Here is a 21,391-nt window from a genome sequence, read left to right as displayed (position 1 = left end):
GGTGCATCTTTTCTTTGCGAGGCAAACATCCATGGCTCAATACTTGCTTAAGACAACATAGACACACTAGACACACTTTCAAGCTGTTTCTCGTAGAACTCCCTTCAATACATATTAATAATAGATCATCCACATACATTCAAGTCGTTGAAACCACAAACAGCCCCTCACCTGCTCTCAAAGCACAAATAATATGAAACCGAAAGTGATGAAAAGAGTACCAATACTCTCTACTCATCATGTCCATCCTTGGGGAAATCACATCCACAATGCGTGGGCACCTGAGCGAAGTCCCAGAAAGATCGAGACCGCTTCAACTGGCGTAATTCTTCAATATTCTGCTGTAGCAGTCGTGTTTGATGCTCAAAGGCCCTTTCCCATTGTTCAATTCTTGCTTCGCAATCAATAAGTCGACTGCGCACCTCTTCATCGTCCATGCGTTGAATCCGATACCTTTTGTCCCAAAGCTTGGGATCTGCATTTCCTGCTGGAGGGCCCCGTGCACGCATGACAGGCAGAATGTTCTTGACACCTTTCATGTCAATGTGATAATGCCTCCAAGCGTAGTATCTCTCCTTCCTCTCCATATGACGACCTCGCGACTTCTTGCGGTAGTGAGAGCCATGATTGGCGTCACGATGAGCTGGGCTACGAGACCGGGACTGGTATGTAGTCTCTTGGGGAGTTAGAGGCTCTGGACAATCGCAATCCATGTTCTCTGTGTGCTCAATCGCAGAGCTGGCATCGGACTGAGACTGATCAAAGATCATGAAGTCATCATCCTCCCCACTGGAAGCTTCAGATGACCAGCCCCCATCCTTATCGACATTGGTTTGCCCATCGCATGCACTATATGACCGTAAACGTCAGGTTTGCTCCCACGGCAGCAAAGAGTTCAATCAAATCGAGAATCGGATTTGGGGTCTATAAATATTTACTCACTTCTCATGTAAAAATCTGGCATTTCCACCAAAGGTTTCAGGGGCCGAAGACTGGCTCAGGTCCAGCCTGGTAAATGGAGTAGTGACCGACACAGAATGAGGAATTGGTTCTTGAGCAACATGGCCCGGCATCACACTTGGCACCGAGCATGCCGGCCGGTCCTTCTGCTGCCACATGTTGGAGGGCACGAACTGAGGACCGGACAGCTCCAGGGGTCGCTCCTGTGAGACTAATTCAAGGCGCCTGGGCGTCTCTAGGAGCTCGTCTCCATCTAAACGAAGTGGAATCCCAAGATCCACCAAATCGCCCATAGGGGTCCTAGGGTAAGATTTCGTCCTCATGGGCCTTTTCATGAGGATGATGTCCATCGAGACAGTTTCATAATCATTGCGATGAGCGTTGCGGGCCTTGGCGGGCCTGTCGCGCTCCTTCGCATAGACACAACTCCACTCAACATTGGGATCACTCCGCCGTTGCTCATGTATTAGCTGATTTACATGAGCACGGCGAGTGTCAGATAGATTTTGATACTGCCGTGCTGCTGAAACCTTGTTTGCTCGTTTCTGCACCATCTTGTAAAACTCGCTTTGGTCCAGATGCATCTTGGTGCGCTCCACCCGAGTCCATGTCGCCTTCTGGCCCGGTATAGGATCAGCTTTAAAGAACTTGTAACCTTCATATACTGTGGTATTTGGAGCATGCTCGGGTGTGGGAACCGGCGTGCGTGTCGAGCAAGTGTCATTTTGGTCGTCAAAGTGCACAGTGTTGGCTCGAATCTGGGGTGAGGTTTGTGATGGCTGTGCCCGAACGGAACCCGAGTGGTTCTCTTGGCAGTCATTTGCAGTTTTGTCCAGATTGAATGTAGTCATGGTTCCAATAGAAGTGAAGAAGCCACAGGGTTGCACATAAATAGCCCCACCTGGAGTGCTAGGGAGCGAAGATGCGACAATTTTGTATTGTGGGATATCTGCTTCGATTCTGACTACACTAGATATATTTATACATGACAATGTGAAGGGTTGACGCCAAATTTGGAGGAACCCGGGTGAAATATCTCCTGGGATATGCCTCCGCTAGCGCACTTTGGGGAACCACAGACCAGAATCTCGTGTTCCACTTCAGCCTCACTTTTGCTCCTTGCATGACACAGACACACCCGGGTAAAGGAAACCTTTCAGCGGGGCCTCGGGAATGGTTTCCATGGAAAACAGTTCTGTTATTCAAATGCCATTCTAGAACTATGGCTTCATGACATGTCATGCCTCCATCTCCTCATTTGCGGGGTCCCGCTCCATGACCCTGGGCGCCCGATCATGGCTCCAAAGCCGCTTCTCGCCTCTACAAATCTTGGGCGCCCAAAGTGCCTCATGAGCCTCACCATGCGACCGTTCTTTCATTCAGGTCTTTCGTGTTTTCCCGCTACAGCTATAAGCCAGGTTGTGCCAACACTCCGAAGATCACCTGCAGTACAACACCGTCGCAGCCACGATCATTGGCGTGCCAAAAGCGCATCTGCGACCGCCAACATCTGTCAGCTGCTTGGTATTCACCTGGGCTTCAATATTTCCATCTTGAACTGGTGGACCAGCGCGGCGGGGAGGTTTGTTCTTTCTTAAATTCTTTACTTCCTTGGAGACTAGGGCCTCTCATAAGTGCATCTGTCCCCGAATAATGCCCAGCCACACTTGGCTTTTTGTGTCCGTCTTAGTGCTTACTTCTCGCCCAATGTGGCTCACGGCGTGAACCGAGCACGCCTATAAGCGGCTTTACCTGCTCAGTGACCATTCCACGAACACACTGGCCGCAAAATTGAGATTAATCTGGCCGCCCTGATTCGCTGAGCTGGAGCTGAAAGAGATCAGCGGACTGCGCACTGTAAGCCCTCATCAAGAAACTGCATCACGCTAGCCCCCGTTCACATGCAGCCTTTTTGCTTCTGCTATCTAGTCCTGGCCCATCATCAAAGACTGGAATCATTTAGACATGCCACGTGATCCTGAATACAACTCAAATTACTTGCACCGCTGTCTCTCAAACGGATTCTGGGATACTTCAGCGACGAGAGTGATTGCCTCTATCTAGTCTTGTTGAGGACCTATCTCGCGCTTTGCTACTGGCTATGTCACAAAACCCATACTTCAGCTATAGAACACCATTTCTTCTGTTTTTCAATGTCTGAGAAGTGTCTTGTGCTCTTATAACTACCGCTGAGTGAGCCGCGAAGGACTCAGAGCCACACAACCGCGGTGAGCCTTCAATCAACTAAACTCTCCAAAACCTCACGCGCTCCTAGGAGCCTGAGTGTCCTTGAGCGAGGGATACTACATTGAGTTTGAATGCTGTAAGCTTCTGGTCGCCTTGACATATTGAATGTTGTGTCTACTCGGTAAATATAGATTGCAAGCGAAGACATTCAATCTATCTATCCAAGACACATATATGTGACAAGTATCGAGTCGAGTCACAACCGGTCGATCATGCTCAAAACCTGAACATCTAAATACGGCTAGGATCAGCGATCAGATTGGAAGAGTTTGGGAGACTGTCGATAGCCGAACGATCGATCTGGTCGATCGATTGGAAGCCAGCTTCTTCCATCAGAATATCAAATTCTGCGAGGAAGCTCTTCATCACGTGGCGCACACCAGGCTCACCAGCAATGCTCAGTGCCCATACCCAAAGGCGACCTAAGAAAACGAATTTGGCTCCAAGCGCAAGCGCCTTGAATGCATCGGCAGCACTGCGCACGCCGGAATCAAACATGATCTGCCAACGGCTGTTAGTTATTGTCTCAAGCAAGGGACTCGCGATTCAAAGGACTCGGTCTCTAGGAACATACATAGATCTTGTCTCCAACGGCGTCGACTATCTTCTCCAGGGCGTCAAGGCTGGCGATGGCGCCATCAACCTGGCGACCGGCATGGTTTGTCACAACAATGCCATCAATTCCCCTAAAGTATGGTCAATATCATTGGTTAAGATGCGGGGACAAACACAAACATTTCAACGCATTTCTTGGCAGATTCGACGCTCTGAATACCCTTCAGGCAGAATGGTCGACCACCACTGATTCTCTTCCACTGGGCCATTGTCCACTGGACCTTTTCCCAGGTATGAGCACGGCCGTGCCAAATGTTCTCATCGATCCACTTCGCACCCGCCTCTTTGGGGTGGGTCTTGGGATCAATACCAGCTTCCTTTAGGCGTCTCTGGAAGACAGGGTCTTGCAGACCAATATCGCCCGCTCCATGATCATGGTAGAAAGCATAGTTACCAGTAAAGACGTCGTTGTGGCGCCAGCCAAGGGACCAGGTATCGGTAGTAAGCATACACGCATCAAAGCCGGAGTCCCAGGCGCGCTGCATCATGGAAATTGCCTGTTCGTCATCATGACTTTGATACAGCTGGAAGAAACGCGGGCCGTCTGCGTTAGCTTTTCCGACATCCTCGATGCTGTAGCTGCCAGCAGAGGAAAGGCAATAAGGCAGATTCAGTTCTTCTGCAACTTTGGCAACCGAGATTTCACCGGTGGGATGATAGATACGGTTGATGCCAATGGGAGCAAAACCAATAGGTGCCGAGACTTTGTGGCCGAAGATCTCGGTGGCCGTGTCCCGGATGTTGGTATCAACCAGGGTTCGCGGCACGATGCGATGGCGGAAAAATGCCTGGCGATTTGCCAAATGGGTCCACGAAACACCTGCATTGCACGAAGAATAATACCTAGAGATAGATGAGTACGACCCTTCCAGCGTAGCTAAGAACGAAGCAGTACTTACCACCCTCCCTGGGACAGCTTTTCTTTCGCTAGTTTCTCAATTTCGGCTGGATCTAAGCCACAAAAGCCGAGGGGCAACACGTTAGGAATTGATGATCAATGAAACCACCAGGATCATTCTTACCAGTATTGAAGAGTGGGTATTGGCCAAAGTTGGAATTCCAGAATGCATCACGCCGGTAAAGCGACCATTGGGGGGTCGTTCTCAGCTTGATGTTAGGGTTGTTCGGGTCGGACATGTTTGCTGCGACTACAATTGAGAAGATCAAGAGACTTCGGGCGACTTGGAAGAGGTTCTCAAATGGATGATACTGAAAATCGAGGATGATGTTCAGAATTAAGGTGAAGGAGGAAGTGGACTGGTATTTATGCAAAATGCTGCGTTAACTTGGCATCAGAGCTGTCTGTTACCAAGTTCTGCTGATCAGTTTTCCGGGCCGTGGTCCCCAAGACGGAGATACAGTTTGACGTCATGGATGTTCAAATGGCCAAACATTGATTATGTTCAGCCGTTGACAATAGACACGATTGCGAGTCACAGACAAACAACCTCGTCGGCACTTGTGTGGCGATGCAGTGCGCTCGGTAGCTCTCGACCGAGAGATAGATGAGCCACACTATCATCCCATTCGCGATAGAAAGCTAACATTCCACGATATACCAATAGATATAGCTGTGTACCTTCAAATCGAATTCTCAGAATCTACAAATAGCCTGTGTCCACATCCGCCACACTGGTTTCACTCTGGAACTAGTTCTGTCGGCCGACATGTGCGGTTGATCTTCCTCACTACTGTGAGGGTCAAGCTTTCAGGGCCCACAAATGATACTCCTCAGCAATAGGAAAGCGCCAACGATCGGATAGGTCGGATAAGAGCGACTTGCGCGGCTGGACTTCGTACAGGCTCCACAAAGATGGCGCCAAGCTTGTATGTATGCTGGCATTCAGACTATCCGCGCCAACGCCTCTTCAACGGAAAGAAATGACGCGGAGCTACGAGAACATACTCACTATGCGGTTTTGAAATTCTCGGCCGAGTAACGTTCAAAACATTGGTTGAACCATCGAATACGAGCAATTGAAGCCTAGTCACATTGTGATCGGACAATGGGATAATGCATAATAATTCCAATCCAAAAGAAACTGTTCATATGAACCCCCTAAAGACTTTTTCCTCATCTACCTTGATCAATCTTTTGAATTTCTGTTTCCTCCAATGTTTGCGTCGCGACAATCAATTCGAGGAAAGCGCGCAATCGCGGCCTATGACGGTAATTACACCCAAGAAACCAGATCCGCGTCAAATCTTCAATACAGGCGGTATATTGAGCGACTATGTCGGTCACTGATGCAATATGGAGGACCACTATGCGTTCTGGAGGAGTTCCTTGAACAATTGCCGGTAGCAACGATCGACGCTGATCACCACTTGCACTTACCGAGCTACATGCTTGTGGACTGGAGTCGTCCAGGCTTATCTTGTGAGCCTGAAATATGGAAAGAGAAGGAAGGTATCGACTTGCAGCGCCTCTACCTAGCACAAGGAATTCACGAAAGCATGAAGAGCGGTATTCTGTCAATAGATGAAGCATCTCGTCGCTTGGACCGTTTGATGTCGTCAAAATCAGAGAACAATGTTGCCATGACAATCATAGCAAAGGGCATATCCATCTCGGCTTTGACGCTCATGTTGCCCGGTTCGGTACTCTTGATACCCCCGTGTTGTTCGGTCTTGGTAGCGCTTTGGGCCTACTCCGACATCATTGTCCTCATTCACCGATTGCATATAACTTACTCCAGTTTTTGGGTGCTCCGACCATTTCTCTCTATCGGTTTTACCTCTTGAAATCAAAGTTGATAAGTTTGAATGCCTCAAGCATATCATCTCTGCCAACTGTCACAGCTTTCATGCAGGCATTGGCAATCGACGCCGTCTCCATTCCACTCTGTGGTGTCATGATGGGCCGAAAGTCTCATAGTATTTCCAGCTACAGTTTACGGATAGCACATACGTTATACTTTACCTGTATGTTGCAACTCGGCGGTTCCTTGGGCCAAAGCATTTCTGTCCACATTGAGAGCCCATTCACTGGCCCACGAAATCTTACAAGAGTCTCACGGTTGGGTACCGCTGAACAAATTGGTTCCGAGATCACGTTCATTATCTGTACAGCCTTTCTCTTGCGCGCAAAACACCGAACAATACCTTTCACACTGGTTGCTGTCGGCACAGCAGCTGCGCTCAGTCGCGCTATGACTTCTTTCTTGGGTGAAAGTTGTCTCGGTGAATTCTTGATGGCCTTTCTGGGAAGTTTTCTAAGTGATCTTGCGTGCCAATACTGTGCTCTATCTCCAGCACCAATCAAGCTTTCAATGGTGCCTTTACTCTTAGTGACTGCAGTCGGGCGTCTTGAGCAGAATAGTAATACCGGGGAACCATCGGAACTCAGGCTCTCCGGATTAGCGTGGGTATCCAGCTATGTTATGATGGGCTTGTGGTTGGCCAAAATGGGTTCTTGGACCTTGAACATAAGGACCATCTGATTCACCGTGCGGGCCTTGCACTAGATGTTGAGCCTCAATGGTGGAATATTACTATGTTTTGTCTGTTTGGCAGAGCTTTTCCGAGGTTCATGTATGTCATTAAGTCCGAAAAGGTCGATCATTTGAATGTAAACTTCTCAATCAACTTTGCGAGACGTTAATTGAAGTTACACCCTGTGTTCAGGCCTCAAGCTCAGCTTATCAAGATCATTAGACATTGCTTGTATGAACGCCAACGCTATAGAAGAGCTGATTGACTCTATTACATTTTCGTCCAAACACCACGAGCAACGCTCCATCACGAGTAGCTCCGACTCAGCCAATAGTGCGCGTTGAGCGGAAGTGGCTTTACATTTGCTCTGACCTATCGGCCGAAAATGACTCTTATTTGTCGACTAGAAGTCCTGGCCGTAGACCAAGTCATGAAATGCGCCATGCTGAGCCAGCCTTTGTAGTTCAAAGAGCTCTTACCTCCATAGTCATACCGTTTTCCTCCTCCTCATGACGGGATCCTGAGTCGTTCTTTCCTGTGTATAGTCGCCTTCTGCCAATGAGCCCGGCGTCACACCGTTGTCGAGTTTTAAATTTCTCGGAATTTCGCAAGTACCGAGGTAATAAGGAGTGGCTCATTGAAATTGCTGGTCTATCGCACGACTCGTGACTTTGGTCTTTGAAGGATTGAACGATGTAACTTGCTAGATACTAAGTGTCTTTCAGATAAAACCTCGGTTTTGTAAGAATCAATCACTCTAGTCTTCCCTCCCATATTCAATTTCACTACCCCGTTGATAAACATAATTTTTCCAACAATCTGAATATCTTCAGAGACAGAACGGGCAATATCCCCTTCCAGAAGAGGTAGTCCGTTAGTTTTACCGTTTCTGATAAACTTAACTACCCAGACATTTTTAAGGGTAAGAGTATACTAATGGGTATATCAGTTAATAATCTCGAAGTCGTCCTACAAGAACTCGAACTCCCTAAAAGAGTAGAACGGGTTCTAATCTTTTATGGCACTATTACGGTATTAATAAATCCAAAGCTTTTATTTTAGTCGCGTCTGCTTCGGAATATTACGACATATCAGTCGAATCTCCTAAGAGCCTAAGTTCTAATAAACCTAGCCCGAGACTAATAGCAGTAGCCTAGTCGGACTATCACCACTAAAAGCTACGTCTATATAATACTAAACACCGGAAGGAAGCTCTATAATATTCACAATATATGTCCTAACAAACATTAGCAAGCCAGGCGCACTAACGCAGACATAACCTACCAGCCCCTATATTCACCCTGGGGGATCCCATCAATCCTCTCCCGATTCCGAACACCAGTCATGCCACCGGCGAACTATCGAGTGTCAACGAGTAAGATACTGCTTGAATGAAAATCTTCAGAATGTTAGTCGACTGATTTGAGCCTCAAAGGAATACCCTAAGATAGGTGCTGCGCTAAAATCAGGCAATTGAAATAAAAATGAATTGCTCTGTCGGCGGACCACAGGAGATCAAGATTTGACGGCCATGTCCTCGAAGCAGGAGAGACCCGGCGGGGCCAAACGGACCAAACGAAGTGCCTTCCAAAGGGGGCAGATAGTTCAGCAAGACGTTCATGAGGGTTTAGGTGGTCCTCGCGGCTTGATGAATAGAGAAGCCGACGAAAATAAACTTCTTGCTTCTATAGAATCTCGACTGGATACTATGATATCAATGCTTGAACATCTGGAAGAAACCAACAAAAAGCGTCGCACTTCTGCAGGTCAAGGAGCCAGCCGATGCAATGATCGCTCATTTGACTCGAGCGAAAATCTTGACTTTGGGGCACAAGAGAAGAAATTATCCGCAAAATTCAAAGATTCCGCAACATGGGACGAGCCAAGAAGTGTTGCCTTTGCCCTCAGCTGTGCGCCTCTTTCTGCTTGGTGCAGTCCGAGACAACATCAAAATATCGAGCACCTGGATTTGGAGAAAGGTGGGAGGTTGGTGAAGTCAGTCCCAGTCATCTTTCCCTTTGCTCATAAGCCTAAATAGGTATGTCAGCCCAGCGCATTGAACCAGTGTTTCCAACGAAGTAAGTCATCGAGATGGTTTCCACTTAGAGAATGTCTTGGCTTATTGAAGGTGTAGATTAGGGAGATCAAAGATTTGTTTAAGTTTCGGAACCATCAGTGCCCAATTTCATGGCCTCAATGCCAGACTAGCAATTCGGTTGGAAGTGACCCCGATTGTTTGCAGATAGACTCGCCAAGGCATTCCTCATTGACCGCTGAAAGATTTTGCTCTTTCAATGAGTCTATTATGTTTCGTTCTAATCAAGCCCCGATGGCTGGAAAGAACGCCCTACCACAGACACTTAGAGGCATTCCAACTCGAAGGCAAAGCCAGATCCTATACTATGCCTATATAGTCGATATTCAGACAATAACCCCTGTGATTCACCCCCCTCTTGTGCTCAAGGAATACGATACGTTTGGGAATTGGTACGAGATGCGCTCTACTTCAGGAGAGCCATGTCCTAATCCGGCGTTCACTCCCTTACTTTACGCCATCTGGTATGGAGGTTCAGTCACAACCTTCATGCAAACTCTCGAAGAGGAATTTCAGGTGTCATCAAGACTTGCTCTTTCCATGGTTTACCTTGACCAGCTAACAGGCTGGTTGAGTAGACATTCGTTTCTCCGGAACCCGTCCATCTCAAGTCTTACAGCTTATTTAATTGTACAGACAATCATGTTGAAAGAGGAAGAACCAATGACGTCAGCGTAACCATCAGTTTTGCCATAAGGGTTGCTCAGACACTGGGGCTGCATCGTGATCCGGCGAACTTTGGAATACAAGGGCCTAAGGCAGAATATAGACGTCGTCTTTGGTGGCACATCATCCATATAGACAGTGTTTACGCTCTGTCTACTGGTATCCCTCCTCTGCTTGATGATGATGTTAGCTGGGATGTGCGAGAAACCAGCGAGCTAAAGGATTTCTTATTAGGCACTTCAGAAGAAGCCGAATACGAAAGGGCAATCAAGTTGGGCGGACATTGTCCTGATCTTCCCGATTACCTGGCCTCATGTGAAGCCTTTTCAAAGGTGCACATCTGCTACTTGACTTCTAACGGCAAATACGCCATGGCTCGTGGGTCTCTAAGTCTGATGAAGAAGTTTAATACGCTAATTCACTATTGACAGATGCCATTCGACGGATCCTGAAGATACAGCTCTCAACGAAGCCAATCGAGCGAAAGGAACTGGCAGACCTTCGTGAAATCCTGACGAATCTGGGAACAACCCTCAATAACATTGCCGAAAGAATACCAGATTGTATACCCTTGCCTAGCTCGAATCCATCGACATCTCTCTGTACAGCCTGTCTATTTCAAGACCCAACGGATGATCACATTTGCAGAAATGAACCATGGAATCTCTCCCACGACAACCGTGGAGCGACGAAATTTGGCAAAATCCTGGGCCCGTTCTATCAATGGTCCAAAATTATTCTCTCACTTTACGTTGACAAAGTTGGTTGCAAAGACTCAGAAAAGAAGACACCTTGAGTCTCATCTGACTGACCAAATTGCAGCATTCTGCGTCGCATATCAACCTTTTTTGAAACATTCCGATAGCCCCATCCGGCCGGAGGTGAGAGAAAGGTAGGTCAAGTATTGGCACAAGCCTCATGAAAGTGTGACTAAGTTGCAGTGCACTATGTCATTATAACGGATTTATCAAAAAGTTTATCCAACTTGCGACAAACCCAAAACTTCGTTCATTTTCACTGGAGTTGGCCAGGGTGCGTGTCCCTTGAAATGTCACATATAAGAGGCTAATGAAAGCCAGAAACCATCAGCCATTGCATGCAATTATGTATGGTCTTCCACTCTATTTGCAGTTGATGTTCTAAAATTTGCAAGGATATTACTCGTTGACCTTTATGAGCGACCGCATAGTCTCGAGGCTTTAACTTCGCGCCTGTTGATCGACAATGTAATGGCACTTTTGGGACCCGACGGGGGTGTTGTTGGAGTCGACAGGGATTCTATGGCTCGAAGACTTCTCCAAGAGGAAGGTCGTGAAGCATGGTCTATGATACGAAATCTCCGTCGAATTTCTTGGCTGAAAATTGGCCTAAATCCTGACATTCTTTGGGTTCAGAATGATCAAACTAATGCAAGGTTTGTTTTGTCCACAATGACTACTTGCCGGTCTAGCAGTCGTCCATCTTCTGACACTTGTCATTCTAGTGGACCGTCGCAACAGCAATTGGATGGTCCATCACATACCCAGTCGATGAACAACCAAAATCCCAATTTCAATGGTGATTTAGGGATCTTTGCCCAACAGTCATTGCCACAAGATAGGTTTTATGATCCTTCAAATCGACATCGCTCTCAGCAAACAAATTCTGCCATCTTCACTTCACAAAGTCTCCCTGGGCATCAAGCGATACCAACAATCTCTTCCGATGGTTCAACAGTTGAAAACTTGAACACACCTTTCGCTCCATTGCCTTCTATGTTGCAAAATCAGAATCCAAGAACAGGCCCATGGATTCCCGTGGGAGATGCGAATCCTGGCGATGCGGTACGTGTTGAGCATTCACCTTTCCCGGATTGTCATTTGAATTTTGACTGGACCCTATGGGATGCTGTGTTTGGTATACATCCTGTCCTCGCTGAAGACTTTATGGGAGCACATCCTCTAAACAATGCCTAGTGTGTGGTGAGCTTCAATTTATTTCCATTCACACTAATTTTATACTTCTGTGTCTTTTGAAAAGTCCTGAGTCTCGTGTATGATAGTTGACGTCTTTCATTTGCTGCTGTGAGATCAGTGCGGCTGCCTAGTCTTGGAAATCTATAGAGTATATACCATATACTATAAGTCGTTCTTGAAAATAGAGGTACACAATTTCGCGTAATTCATTTAGACCACGCTTTTACAAATCAACAAGATAGTTCAGTTCCCTCTGCTGAGAATTGAATGATGTTGAATCATTTCGAGTCATCAAGTGTTGATGGGTTATCGTTTTGTCAACAATTTCATCTTGAACGAAGAGGTCAACGAGAAAGGAGCTCTCATGCAGATGATCTTTTTATGTTTTCTATATCATAGTTTCAGATGATCGGTCTTGGTATATGAAGTACGGACCGGATGATAAGGATTGAGAATCCATCGACTGACCTCATCTCCTTGACCAAGGATGCCTCATGTCGCCCTAATCAATTGTACAAGTACAATGCTTTTCTTTCAAGTATGGTAATTAGTACAGGGCACATTGGTACTTTTCCCTCACGACATCCGCCACCAGCTCATGGAGATGTATGGCGTTCTCACTGATGAAACGTTAAGTAATTTCAGGCCCTGCGATGCTTCGCCACAGATAAAAAGACTCTGGGATAATGATAGATTTCACTAGAATGTAAGGGCCTTGACATGACGGGCGGACATTGTCAACACGGACTTACCCTTTGACAAGTAGTTGGGTCAGAGCCGTCAGAATGTATTGCACGCTATGTTCAGCAAGCACCTGGGTGAGTGGCCGAGGCTATCTGATTGAGCCAGTAGGTAAAAGAGGCTGATAGGCTCTGGAGACGGCCAAATCTCCAAGATTTCGAGCAGGATCATCATGAACAGGACCAGGCATCAGCGGAGTCATTCCTGTCCCTCATCAGTGCCCAAGTATTATGGGTATGACAATTCTGAACAGAGATGGTTGTGGGGCTAGAAGGCTCTGTTGCCGACTAGGCCTTCAAAGTTAAAGTGGCACGTCTAGATCGAGTCAATATATCTTGGGCATGAAAGCCAGGTATTTCCAACTGTAATACTTCGCTAACACCTTGGGATTAAAGGCAACTATGTCAAATGAGGCTGACGCCAAAGAGGAAAATTCAATCCCACCGCAGAATGTGGTAATAAACAAAACAGAGTACGAAAACAGGGAGGAGGAGTTGGGTTATCATCGTCGGAGGCTGTCCAGCCTTGCTTGAAGGTCATCATCACCTGCATCAGTGCCCCCACCACCACCACCACCAACAGCTTGCGCAACAGGGGCCTTGCTGGCAGCTTCGGCTTGTTGTATGTCCGAAGGTGTTTCACCCAGCTATGAGATACATTAGCACATGATACCTTTGTCCCGGTAAAAACATTGAAACGAACCGACATGCCCAGATCGACACCAATCTCATCGAGCACTTCCTTAACAATGTCCTCTCCTTCTTCGTCTTCGCCCTCGATTCCTGTAGCCTCGTCGATCGCATCGTCCATCATCTCTTGTCGTTCATCCATGACTTCGTTTTCTCGTTCAAATTCCATCGCAATGCGTTGAAGGGCGGGAAGATTCATCTGCCGGTTCATGCTGCCAAGGAGCATTGTTGCGCCCTTCATTGACTGCATCATCTGCTCGTTACTCCGGACAGTCTGTGGGGTAAACAATGGTCAGCATGCGTTGAAGCGGAGTCGAGTCAGGTCGACATAGGAGCTTCCCTCATACCTGGATACGAAGCGAGATAGCTTGTAATTGCGTGCGCATCTGGTAGAACTTTTGAATGTATCTGCTCGGTTTCTATAGTCAGCTTCAGATCAAGGCGGCGCCCGAGCTTACGCTGACCTTCGTGTCCGCACCAGATCCTTAGCCTGAATCTTGCAAGCTCCAATCTGGCCATTCTTGGCGCTCTTTTTGATATCCTGCACAAGTTTCTTCTCCTGGTTCTCCAGCTTCGTGCGCTCTCGATCCAGCTCACGCTGTGTTCGATCCAAGGCCCGCTGGTGCTTGCGCAGACGCTCCGCAGGCGTCATACGCTTGCCAAAGGCCCATTCAATAACCTAAGGGTGACATTAGCCATGTAACAAGAACGAAACAGAGACAGCTCACATTCATAATTTCGATTGAGGGGAGCTACAGAGGGCAGTGACATCAAGGCGGGACGTAAGATAACGGTAACCGTACCTGGTCACATGCCGCGCCTAAACCCGTTTGAGCCCAAACGTCACTTTTGACTTAGAAATCTCTCCATCCAACTTCCAAACCAAACACCTTGTATGGCTCAAACCTCGCCATGAGTCAGGAATATTACCCCGGTGATGGCTCCTCGAGAGCTGGATCGTCTCGCTTCCCCGGCGAAGATGAAGAACGAAACCCTTTCTTCCCACCCCCACCAGCCTACATGACTGTGGGTAACGGTTCGACTTCGGAAAGCGCTACGGCCTTGATGACGTCGCTGAATCAGGACTCGGGATATGGAGGCAGTATCGCTGGTGAAAGTGCCCTTGAGAGCGATTCGAACGCTGCTTGGCGTGCTGGACTCATGGAGGACCGACCGACTCCCATACATACTCCGACGCGCCCCGGCGAATGGAATCCTGCTGGTGAGCTACCCAGGGAAATCCTCAAAAAAGGACTCTTTTCATGTCAAGCTTGACTAACACGAGATTTTGCGCCTTAGCCGAACATGAGAAACAAGTCGTCGCGAACCATGTTCACCAACTGCTTTAGTATGCAAATCTTCAACGTACTCTCCCGCCTTGCCGAAATGCTGACAGATTCCTTTTTAGTAATTCGAATCGGACCAAACTTGGTCGCGCCATCTCGCGAACCATAGACACTTTGAAGGAGCTGCAGGATATGAATCGCCAATGGCCCGCCCACTACCCTTCAGTTCAAAACGCCACTTCTTCGCCCGATGAGCAGCCACAACTTCAACGTACTTACTCGGAAGCCGGAGAAGGTCATGCCAGGCCACCGGATCCTCCTCGGCCTGGATCGCTGAGGCGTGCTGCGACTACAACAGGTGGAGATGACTTCGGAGAATCGAGTGCCACTGCCGAGCGCCGCGCCGCGCCTGAGCCTCGGTTGGTGACCCCTCAAATCGCACAAGAATTTTCAATCTTGAAGTTAGATCTCAAGCTGGGTGCGCTATCTCAGGCTGAGCTGGTACACTCGTTGGAGAAAGCCTCTATTGCGTCACTACTGGATGGCAAGATCAGCCAGAGCGTCAAGCATCTTCTCAATTTGCGAGACCGGATTGAGGATACGTCAAGCAAGGTACTGGTCACAGGTGATTTGAACGCTGGAAAGTCAACATTTTGCAATGCTCTTCTTCGACGGAAGGTATTGCCCGAGGATCAACAGCCGTGTACCAGTCTCTTTTGCGAGGTGCTCGACGCGCGGGAGAATGGCGGGATCGAGGAGGTGCATGCAGTGCATAAGGACGTTCAATACAGTCGCAACGACGAAAGCACATACGACGTTTATCCACTTGTCGAACTTGAGAACATTGTGGTGGACAACTCTAAGTACATGCAGTGCAAGGTCTACGTTAAGGATGTCCGATCTATTGACGAGTCTCTCCTCAACAACGGTGTGGTTGATATCGCCTTAATCGATGCGCCAGGCTTGAATTCGGACTCATTGAAGACAACCGCCGTCTTTGCTAGACAGGAGGAAATCGATGTTGTCGTCTTCGTGGTGTCTGCGGCCAATCACTTCACTCTTTCTGCGAAGGAATTCATTTTAAACGCTGCACATGAGAAGGCTTACATTTTCATGGTGGTGAACGGCTTTGATCAGATTCGGGACAAGCAACGTTGTGAGCGTCTGATTCTCGACCAAGTGGGCAAGCTAAGCCCTCGCACATACAAGGAGGCCGATGAACTTGTTCACTTTGTGTCGAGTAACGCTATTCCTGTGGCTCCTCCCATGCCGCAGTCTGGCTCTGGGGGCGGTGATGGTGGAGGCAGTGACCCTCACGATGATGACGACGGTGATAAGGGCAAGGGCAAAGGCAAGGAGAAGGAAAAGATTCAGGACTTTGAAAACTTGGAAGGCGCTTTGCGACGCTTTGTGCTCGAGAAAAGATCCCGGTCCAAGCTTGCGCCTGCTCGAACCTATCTTCTGAACCTGCTTGCTGATCTCAACTCGCTTGCAACGGTCAATCGCGATATCGCACAGTCAGAGCTCAAGCGCGTGACGGAAGAATTATCAGAGCTGGAGCCTGCATATGAGAACGGCAAGAAGAAGAAGAGCGAGCTTGCGGAGGGTGTTGAAAAGGCCATCGACGAGTCGTGTGAGGATGTGTACAACCATACCCGATCCACTCTGAACGATACCATCGCCCGGGTCTCCGAGGCAGACCTTGGTGTTGACTATCCGGGTCTCTTCTCAGTCTTCCAATACGCCGAGGATCTCAAAGCTGCAATGCTGGATCAAATTTCTTCAGCCGTCACTGGGTGTGAGGATTATGCCCGTGAAAAGACAGTCAAGGGAGTCGGCTTCATTCAAAACATCGGTCTTTTGCACATTGGTGAGGACAAATTCTCTGCCCTCAACTTCCGTGCAGACCTGATGTTCCGTCGCGGCCGACGCCACTTGACTGGCCGGCAAGTCAACACAGAAGTCGAGCTCTGGGATTTCTTTGATATTGCTAGTCTCTGGGAGCGCCAGGAGAAAATGGCAGGCACTGGTGTGGCAATGACTGCTGTCACTGTTCTTGGTGGCAGGGTCTTCGGCGGCTTCAGCTGGGTAGATAGCGCACTTAGTGCTATCAAGGCTGTCGGTCCGAACAACATGCGTCGGATGTTCTTACCGAGTATCCTTGCTGCGGGTAAGTTTCCAGGCTTTTTGTTCGCCTGGATATTATGCTAACTCTTGAAAAGCCCTCTTGACAACAGCTTATGTGCTGTCTTCTATTCCGAACACGTTACCTCCTCGTCTTTCTAGGAAGATCGCAGCCACCCTTGATGAAATGGACTACGTCCATTCAAATGCCAACCGGATCTCGGGTGAAGTTCGGCGCATTCTCCGTCTTCCCGCAACCAATCTGCAGGCCAGCATGGCCCAGGATATTGAGGATCTCGCAAGACGCAAGCAGGAGGTCAGCAAGGTGAAGCAGGAGAGCGAAGTCGCCACCAAGTATTTCGCGAACCTGTTCCGCGATAGCAGTGAAAATCGTCGCACTGTGGAAGCTCTCGATCTGGATGCTCCCTTGCCTGGTGGCCTGGGTGCTATTGAGGCGTGAAGATAAACAAGCACGCATCAATATCCCATACACCCTGCCTGCAATCTGTAAATCCCCGCTCCAAATCCCACTCCCTCAAAAGTCCTACCTCATAACCCTGATCTCTTTGGGCATGTACAGTTTTATTTTCTCCTGTCCTTTCCTTTTTTTCGATTCCCTTCCTCTTTGTCATATTATGCTGTGCGAACACTTGTCACTGCTTCTCATAACATGGCAGTGGAGTCTCGCTCTTTTCTCGTCTTTCTATGCCATGGCGTGTCGGTGCAATCGGAGGTCATTCTAATTTTTTAGCCCAAGATTCCCATCTGAATTGATGTCCCGATTCCTACAACAACTTTATAATATCTCCTACAGTATTACTCTTCAACTATTTCAAAGATGGTCATGAAAATGTCGACGGAAGTGGCCTCCTTTAGCCAGGGTTTTTTGAATATATCATGGGATGTCTTACAAGTTGACAAAATCGGGATTTCTAGTGATCATGTATTATCTTTCTCGGTTGAATGCAAGATAAGTGATGTAGCTTTCGGCCGAACTCCATGCAGCTAAAGGAGCGCCATTCGCAATGCAAACCCAAAAGACCATCCGTTTAAACCCCTGCGCGCATTCCACAATAAAAGCAATGGAGAAAGGAAACATCACTCATCATCGAATTTTGCAATGTGCTTCCTAGTCCGCCGCCCAGATCCCCACCCAACATCCTCCAACTCACGAACTTGACCAAATAGACCCGCGTCGGGCTTCTTTATCTTTCCAACGTCCTTCCCGGCATCGCGCAGGAACTCGGCCCTCATAGCAGCCGCATCAGCATCCTCGTAGTCTAGCTGGGTCATCTGAGGCTCTTGGTTCTCTTCGTCCTCACCGTCAAGTTGGGCGGGAAGTTTATCAGCCAGGAAGTCAAATTTCCCTCCGCTGAACATGGATGAGAGGCTTTGGCCGTTGCGGCTGTTAGTTCGGGACAGTGAATTATCGCGGGTCGGGTCAGCGCTTTCCAGGGCAGTGCCTAGCCCGTCGTCGTTGAGTGTGTCAATTGAACTCGCTCGAGAGGGGCCAGTGGCTTCAGGTTTTGAATGATGAGACGATGCACGTCCCAGCAGAGGCTTGCGTCTTCTTTGTGGTGGGTGACTATCTTCTTCGTTGGTGGAGGTGTTCTCGCTATGTTGTCGGCTTTTGGCAGCTTGAGCTTGTTGGAGAAGACCTTTTAGTGCTGTGTCCAAAGCGGATGGAGCTGCGGCTGAAGGTGCTTCGTCTGGTGCCTGTTGGTAAGTGGGTTGATCTTCGCGATGCTGGTTTCCTATTACCGTTTCCGGTGAGGGAGATCGTGATTCTGGAACTGACGGTTTGGGCGGCTCGAATGGACCCTCTTCTTTTGCGAATCCGTCGCCAATGACAGGCATGATTCGTGTGTTGCTAGTCCTTCCTGATATGGGCTTATCGATTCTCTCTTTGTGAGAGCCTGAGGAGCCTCGAGCAGGTTTGTCTCGTGCTTTTTCAGTCTGGCGATGAGACGATTCTCTCGAAGCTGGCTTTGACATGCTACCACTGCTCTGAGTCGTGTATCTTCGGACAACATAGGGCTCGAATGGCTTCTTCTGGCCCGACTGAATGGAAATCCATAGCCAGTCGGCAGATACTGCTGGGATTCCCCATTCGGTGGTGTGCCGTAGTTTGTCATGACTGGCAGTTTGGGGATCATTGCATATCAACACGGAAGCTTTGGATGTAAGATATTCGTCATACGTTGCTCCCATCAACTCCACAAGCTTGGAGAGGTGAAGCAGATCAATACGCGCGAAGCCAGTAGAGCAAATCCGCATCCCAGATAATCCTGGCAACGTTAAAATCTAGAGTCTATAATTGAAGTAATAGAGAACTCACCTGGGAGTGGAAATTTCGGGAAAGGCGTGCTTGCAACATGCGACTCTGGTGGGACGAGTGCTCTGGCATCGAGGCATCTTTCCAGCCACATGTCGGTTACAACTTCACACTCAAAGGCCAGGTCGTCAGTCGAAGGAATTTCTGATCTGTGAGTTTTGTAGGGTACAATGATGTACAGTCCTTGGCCTGTTTTGGGTATACTCGGGCGAGAGAATTCACTAAGTGTTTCCACACACTGGGCGCCGTTAAATTGAAGATGATGTCGTAAGACACTCATCTGTCTAGGAGAAAAGCCGTTGATAAAGAAATAGGACCCATGGAGGAAGCCCTCAGGAATTTTTTGAAGTGTTTCCGGCTGATCATGGGTTTCCGCGGTCTCGTTAAAGGTTGTCTCGCTCGCAAAAGATTTTGCGGCCTGGATGAAGGGTTTAGGCTTCTCAACACTGTTTCCTGTCTGGACAGTCCCTTGGTCTGTCGTTTCACTGTTCGCGAAGCCCGCGCCAATTATGTCTCCCCATATATTTTCATTTTGGCCCACCAATTTGGTGCTCGCAGCCCGGCGCAGTTTCTTCCTAGGCCGGGGGTTTGAGGCGTTGTCAGTGGTAGCAGACCTTTCTTTCCCGGAATGTGCTTTCGCCGCTGGAATGGATCTATTCCATGCTCCCACGCCTTGCTCTTCCAGTGGAAGCATTGGGTGGTATTTTTCCTCGTCGAGAATCATCCCACGCTCGAGGGAGTCGTGAAACCACTTGACCGTCACAACCTTTATGTTCCATTGCGTCGCGAATCTGTATTTCTCGCCCTCCGTATTACGGGCAATAAGATGAGTGACGCTCTTGGTCAAATCTTTGCGGAATTCAGCCCCATTGTCCACGGCCCTGTCATGCATTTCGGTCCGAAAGGCCACTGCCACGAATGTTAGCTTTGTCCATTCGTCGCAAGTATGCTGAGAGCTCACTATCAGAGAATCCGGTAATGCAAAGTGTCAGGTTGAAGAACGTAGGTAATTTGTATTGTTCCTCTAATGCTCGAATATCCATGTCCTCTGCCTGCATCCAAGCCTGCCGTACAGCTTCGATCCATTCTGGCTTCAACACTGCCACATCGTTTCGCTCACGGGCCACAAATTTGTATTTTGGAGAGTCGGTCGCTCCAACGAGTAGATGGGTCACGTCTGACGTCAAGTCGGGTCTTTCGGATGCGCCCATTTCCTTTGCAATGCTGATGAGTTGCGTCTGTATCGAATGTTAGCGTGTCAAAATGTACCTATGATCGCCAATGAAGCCAGCTTTTTTGCGGAAAATGTACCCTTTGCTCCAGCGATACCGACGTAAAGCAAATGACTGCGCCCTCGAGCGGGTGCTCCTTGTCTGCAACTCCGCGGGTCAGAAATCGGGTTGCGCTTTCGGACGGACTAGATTGGCCAACCTACCGGAGGCCATAGTCCCTGCCATTCTTCATCATCTGGAGGTGCCCCGCTCCGGTTCGAAAAGCGTCTCTACCGGGGAGTAATAGTGCTGAGCTATGGGTAAATTGGATTTCGAGGTCAGTCGGGTCCCGCGCGTCGCGATAATGCGCGCTCACGTGCTTCCTGATAAGATAAGATTCATGCAACTACCTTATCACACGTGACTACAGGTCGCGTCACCGACAGAAGACAGGCCAGCTCACCGGTGAGGTGAGAGGTCGGCTCACCGATATCTCCGCTTTTATCATATAACGTGTGGGTCGGCTCACTGATGCCTATAATAACAAATTTTACTCTGTTTTAGTTTTGTCCAAAAGCCTCACCACTTTACCTCGCAATAACTACTTCGGAATTTAGTTTAAGATAAGCGATGCTAATCCTTTCGAATAGATCGAAACCGATATATAAATTATCAACGAACTGTTTAATTTTAATTCTCCCCTTCTAGATATAGAAATAAATCTATATAAAGAGCTAGTATCTTAACTTAATAATACTATTTTATATAAGCGGAATATAGCTCTCCTAAACTAAGATACTAAGGTTAATACTAAAATTCATTAATTCAGAACTAGTGGTTAACTAGTTCTAGCTACTACCGATTCTAATAACTCTTACTATCGGTAATTCGATGAAGACGAAGGTCGGCACACTGATCAAAAGTATTACATAATACAGATAACCTATCGGTGAGCCGACCTCTCACCTCACCGGTGAGCTGGCCTGTCTTCTGTCGGTGACGCGACCTGTAGTCACCGTCACGGATGAGTCG

The 21,391-nt window shown here is 48.2% G+C and overlaps 7 protein-coding genes across 7 annotated transcripts; 2 read left to right on the top strand and 5 right to left on the bottom strand.

Annotated features, from left to right (window-relative positions):
- Positions 1–230: 230 nt before the first annotated feature.
- Positions 231–1,811, bottom strand: N7477_003379 (uncharacterized protein; the record flags this gene model as incomplete). Its single annotated transcript, XM_056965042.1, has 2 exons — positions 231–849; positions 943–1,811. 2 exons carry the CDS (start codon positions 1,809–1,811, stop codon positions 231–233), a joined length of 1,488 nt encoding a protein of 495 aa, XP_056824995.1.
- Positions 1,812–3,438: 1,627 nt separating this feature from the next.
- On the bottom strand, positions 3,439–4,959 carry N7477_003378 (uncharacterized protein; the record flags this gene model as incomplete). Its single annotated transcript, XM_056965041.1, has 5 exons — positions 3,439–3,708; positions 3,782–3,893; positions 3,943–4,665; positions 4,722–4,773; positions 4,845–4,959. The coding sequence occupies 5 exons, from the start codon at positions 4,957–4,959 to the stop codon at positions 3,439–3,441; spliced, it is 1,272 nt and encodes a 423-aa protein (XP_056824994.1).
- A 1,310-nt stretch (positions 4,960–6,269) lies between these two features.
- Positions 6,270–6,679, bottom strand: N7477_003377 (uncharacterized protein; the record flags this gene model as incomplete). Its single annotated transcript, XM_056965040.1, has 2 exons — positions 6,270–6,462; positions 6,561–6,679. 2 exons carry the CDS (start codon positions 6,677–6,679, stop codon positions 6,270–6,272), a joined length of 312 nt encoding a protein of 103 aa, XP_056824993.1.
- Positions 6,680–9,586: 2,907 nt separating this feature from the next.
- Positions 9,587–11,973, top strand: N7477_003376 (fungal specific transcription factor domain-containing protein; the record flags this gene model as incomplete). The annotated part of the gene is given in 6 exon segments (XM_056965039.1): positions 9,587–9,895; positions 9,931–10,408; positions 10,450–10,769; positions 10,780–10,899; positions 10,994–11,050; positions 11,098–11,973. 6 exon segments carry the CDS (start codon positions 9,587–9,589, stop codon positions 11,971–11,973), a joined length of 2,160 nt encoding a protein of 719 aa, XP_056824992.1.
- A 1,243-nt stretch (positions 11,974–13,216) lies between these two features.
- Positions 13,217–14,137, bottom strand: N7477_003375 (ESCRT-III subunit protein DID4; the record flags this gene model as incomplete). The annotated part of the gene is made up of 5 exons (XM_056965038.1): positions 13,217–13,360; positions 13,417–13,677; positions 13,751–13,811; positions 13,862–14,082; positions 14,132–14,137. 5 exons carry the CDS (start codon positions 14,135–14,137, stop codon positions 13,217–13,219), a joined length of 693 nt encoding a protein of 230 aa, XP_056824991.1.
- Positions 14,138–14,315: 178 nt separating this feature from the next.
- On the top strand, positions 14,316–17,273 carry N7477_003374 (mitofusin; the record flags this gene model as incomplete). Its single annotated transcript, XM_056965037.1, has 4 exons — positions 14,316–14,625; positions 14,703–14,751; positions 14,812–16,859; positions 16,912–17,273. 4 exons carry the CDS (start codon positions 14,316–14,318, stop codon positions 17,271–17,273), a joined length of 2,769 nt encoding a protein of 922 aa, XP_056824990.1.
- A 638-nt stretch (positions 17,274–17,911) lies between these two features.
- Positions 17,912–20,593, bottom strand: N7477_003373 (uncharacterized protein; the record flags this gene model as incomplete). Its single annotated transcript, XM_056965036.1, has 5 exons — positions 17,912–19,101; positions 19,152–20,057; positions 20,110–20,386; positions 20,460–20,521; positions 20,584–20,593. The coding sequence occupies 5 exons, from the start codon at positions 20,591–20,593 to the stop codon at positions 17,912–17,914; spliced, it is 2,445 nt and encodes an 814-aa protein (XP_056824989.1).
- Between the last annotated feature and the right edge of the window lie 798 nt (positions 20,594–21,391).

The sequence above is a fragment of the Penicillium maclennaniae genome (assembly GCF_028827695.1).
Source record: "Penicillium maclennaniae strain IBT 15551 chromosome Unknown utg000003l:1.0-5670915.0:1.0-5674809.0, whole genome shotgun sequence".
In the NCBI taxonomy this organism is placed as follows: Eukaryota; Fungi; Ascomycota; class Eurotiomycetes; order Eurotiales; family Aspergillaceae; genus Penicillium; species Penicillium maclennaniae.
Note: the sequence above shows the minus strand (reverse complement) of the source record. Positions and strands in the feature narration are given on the sequence as shown.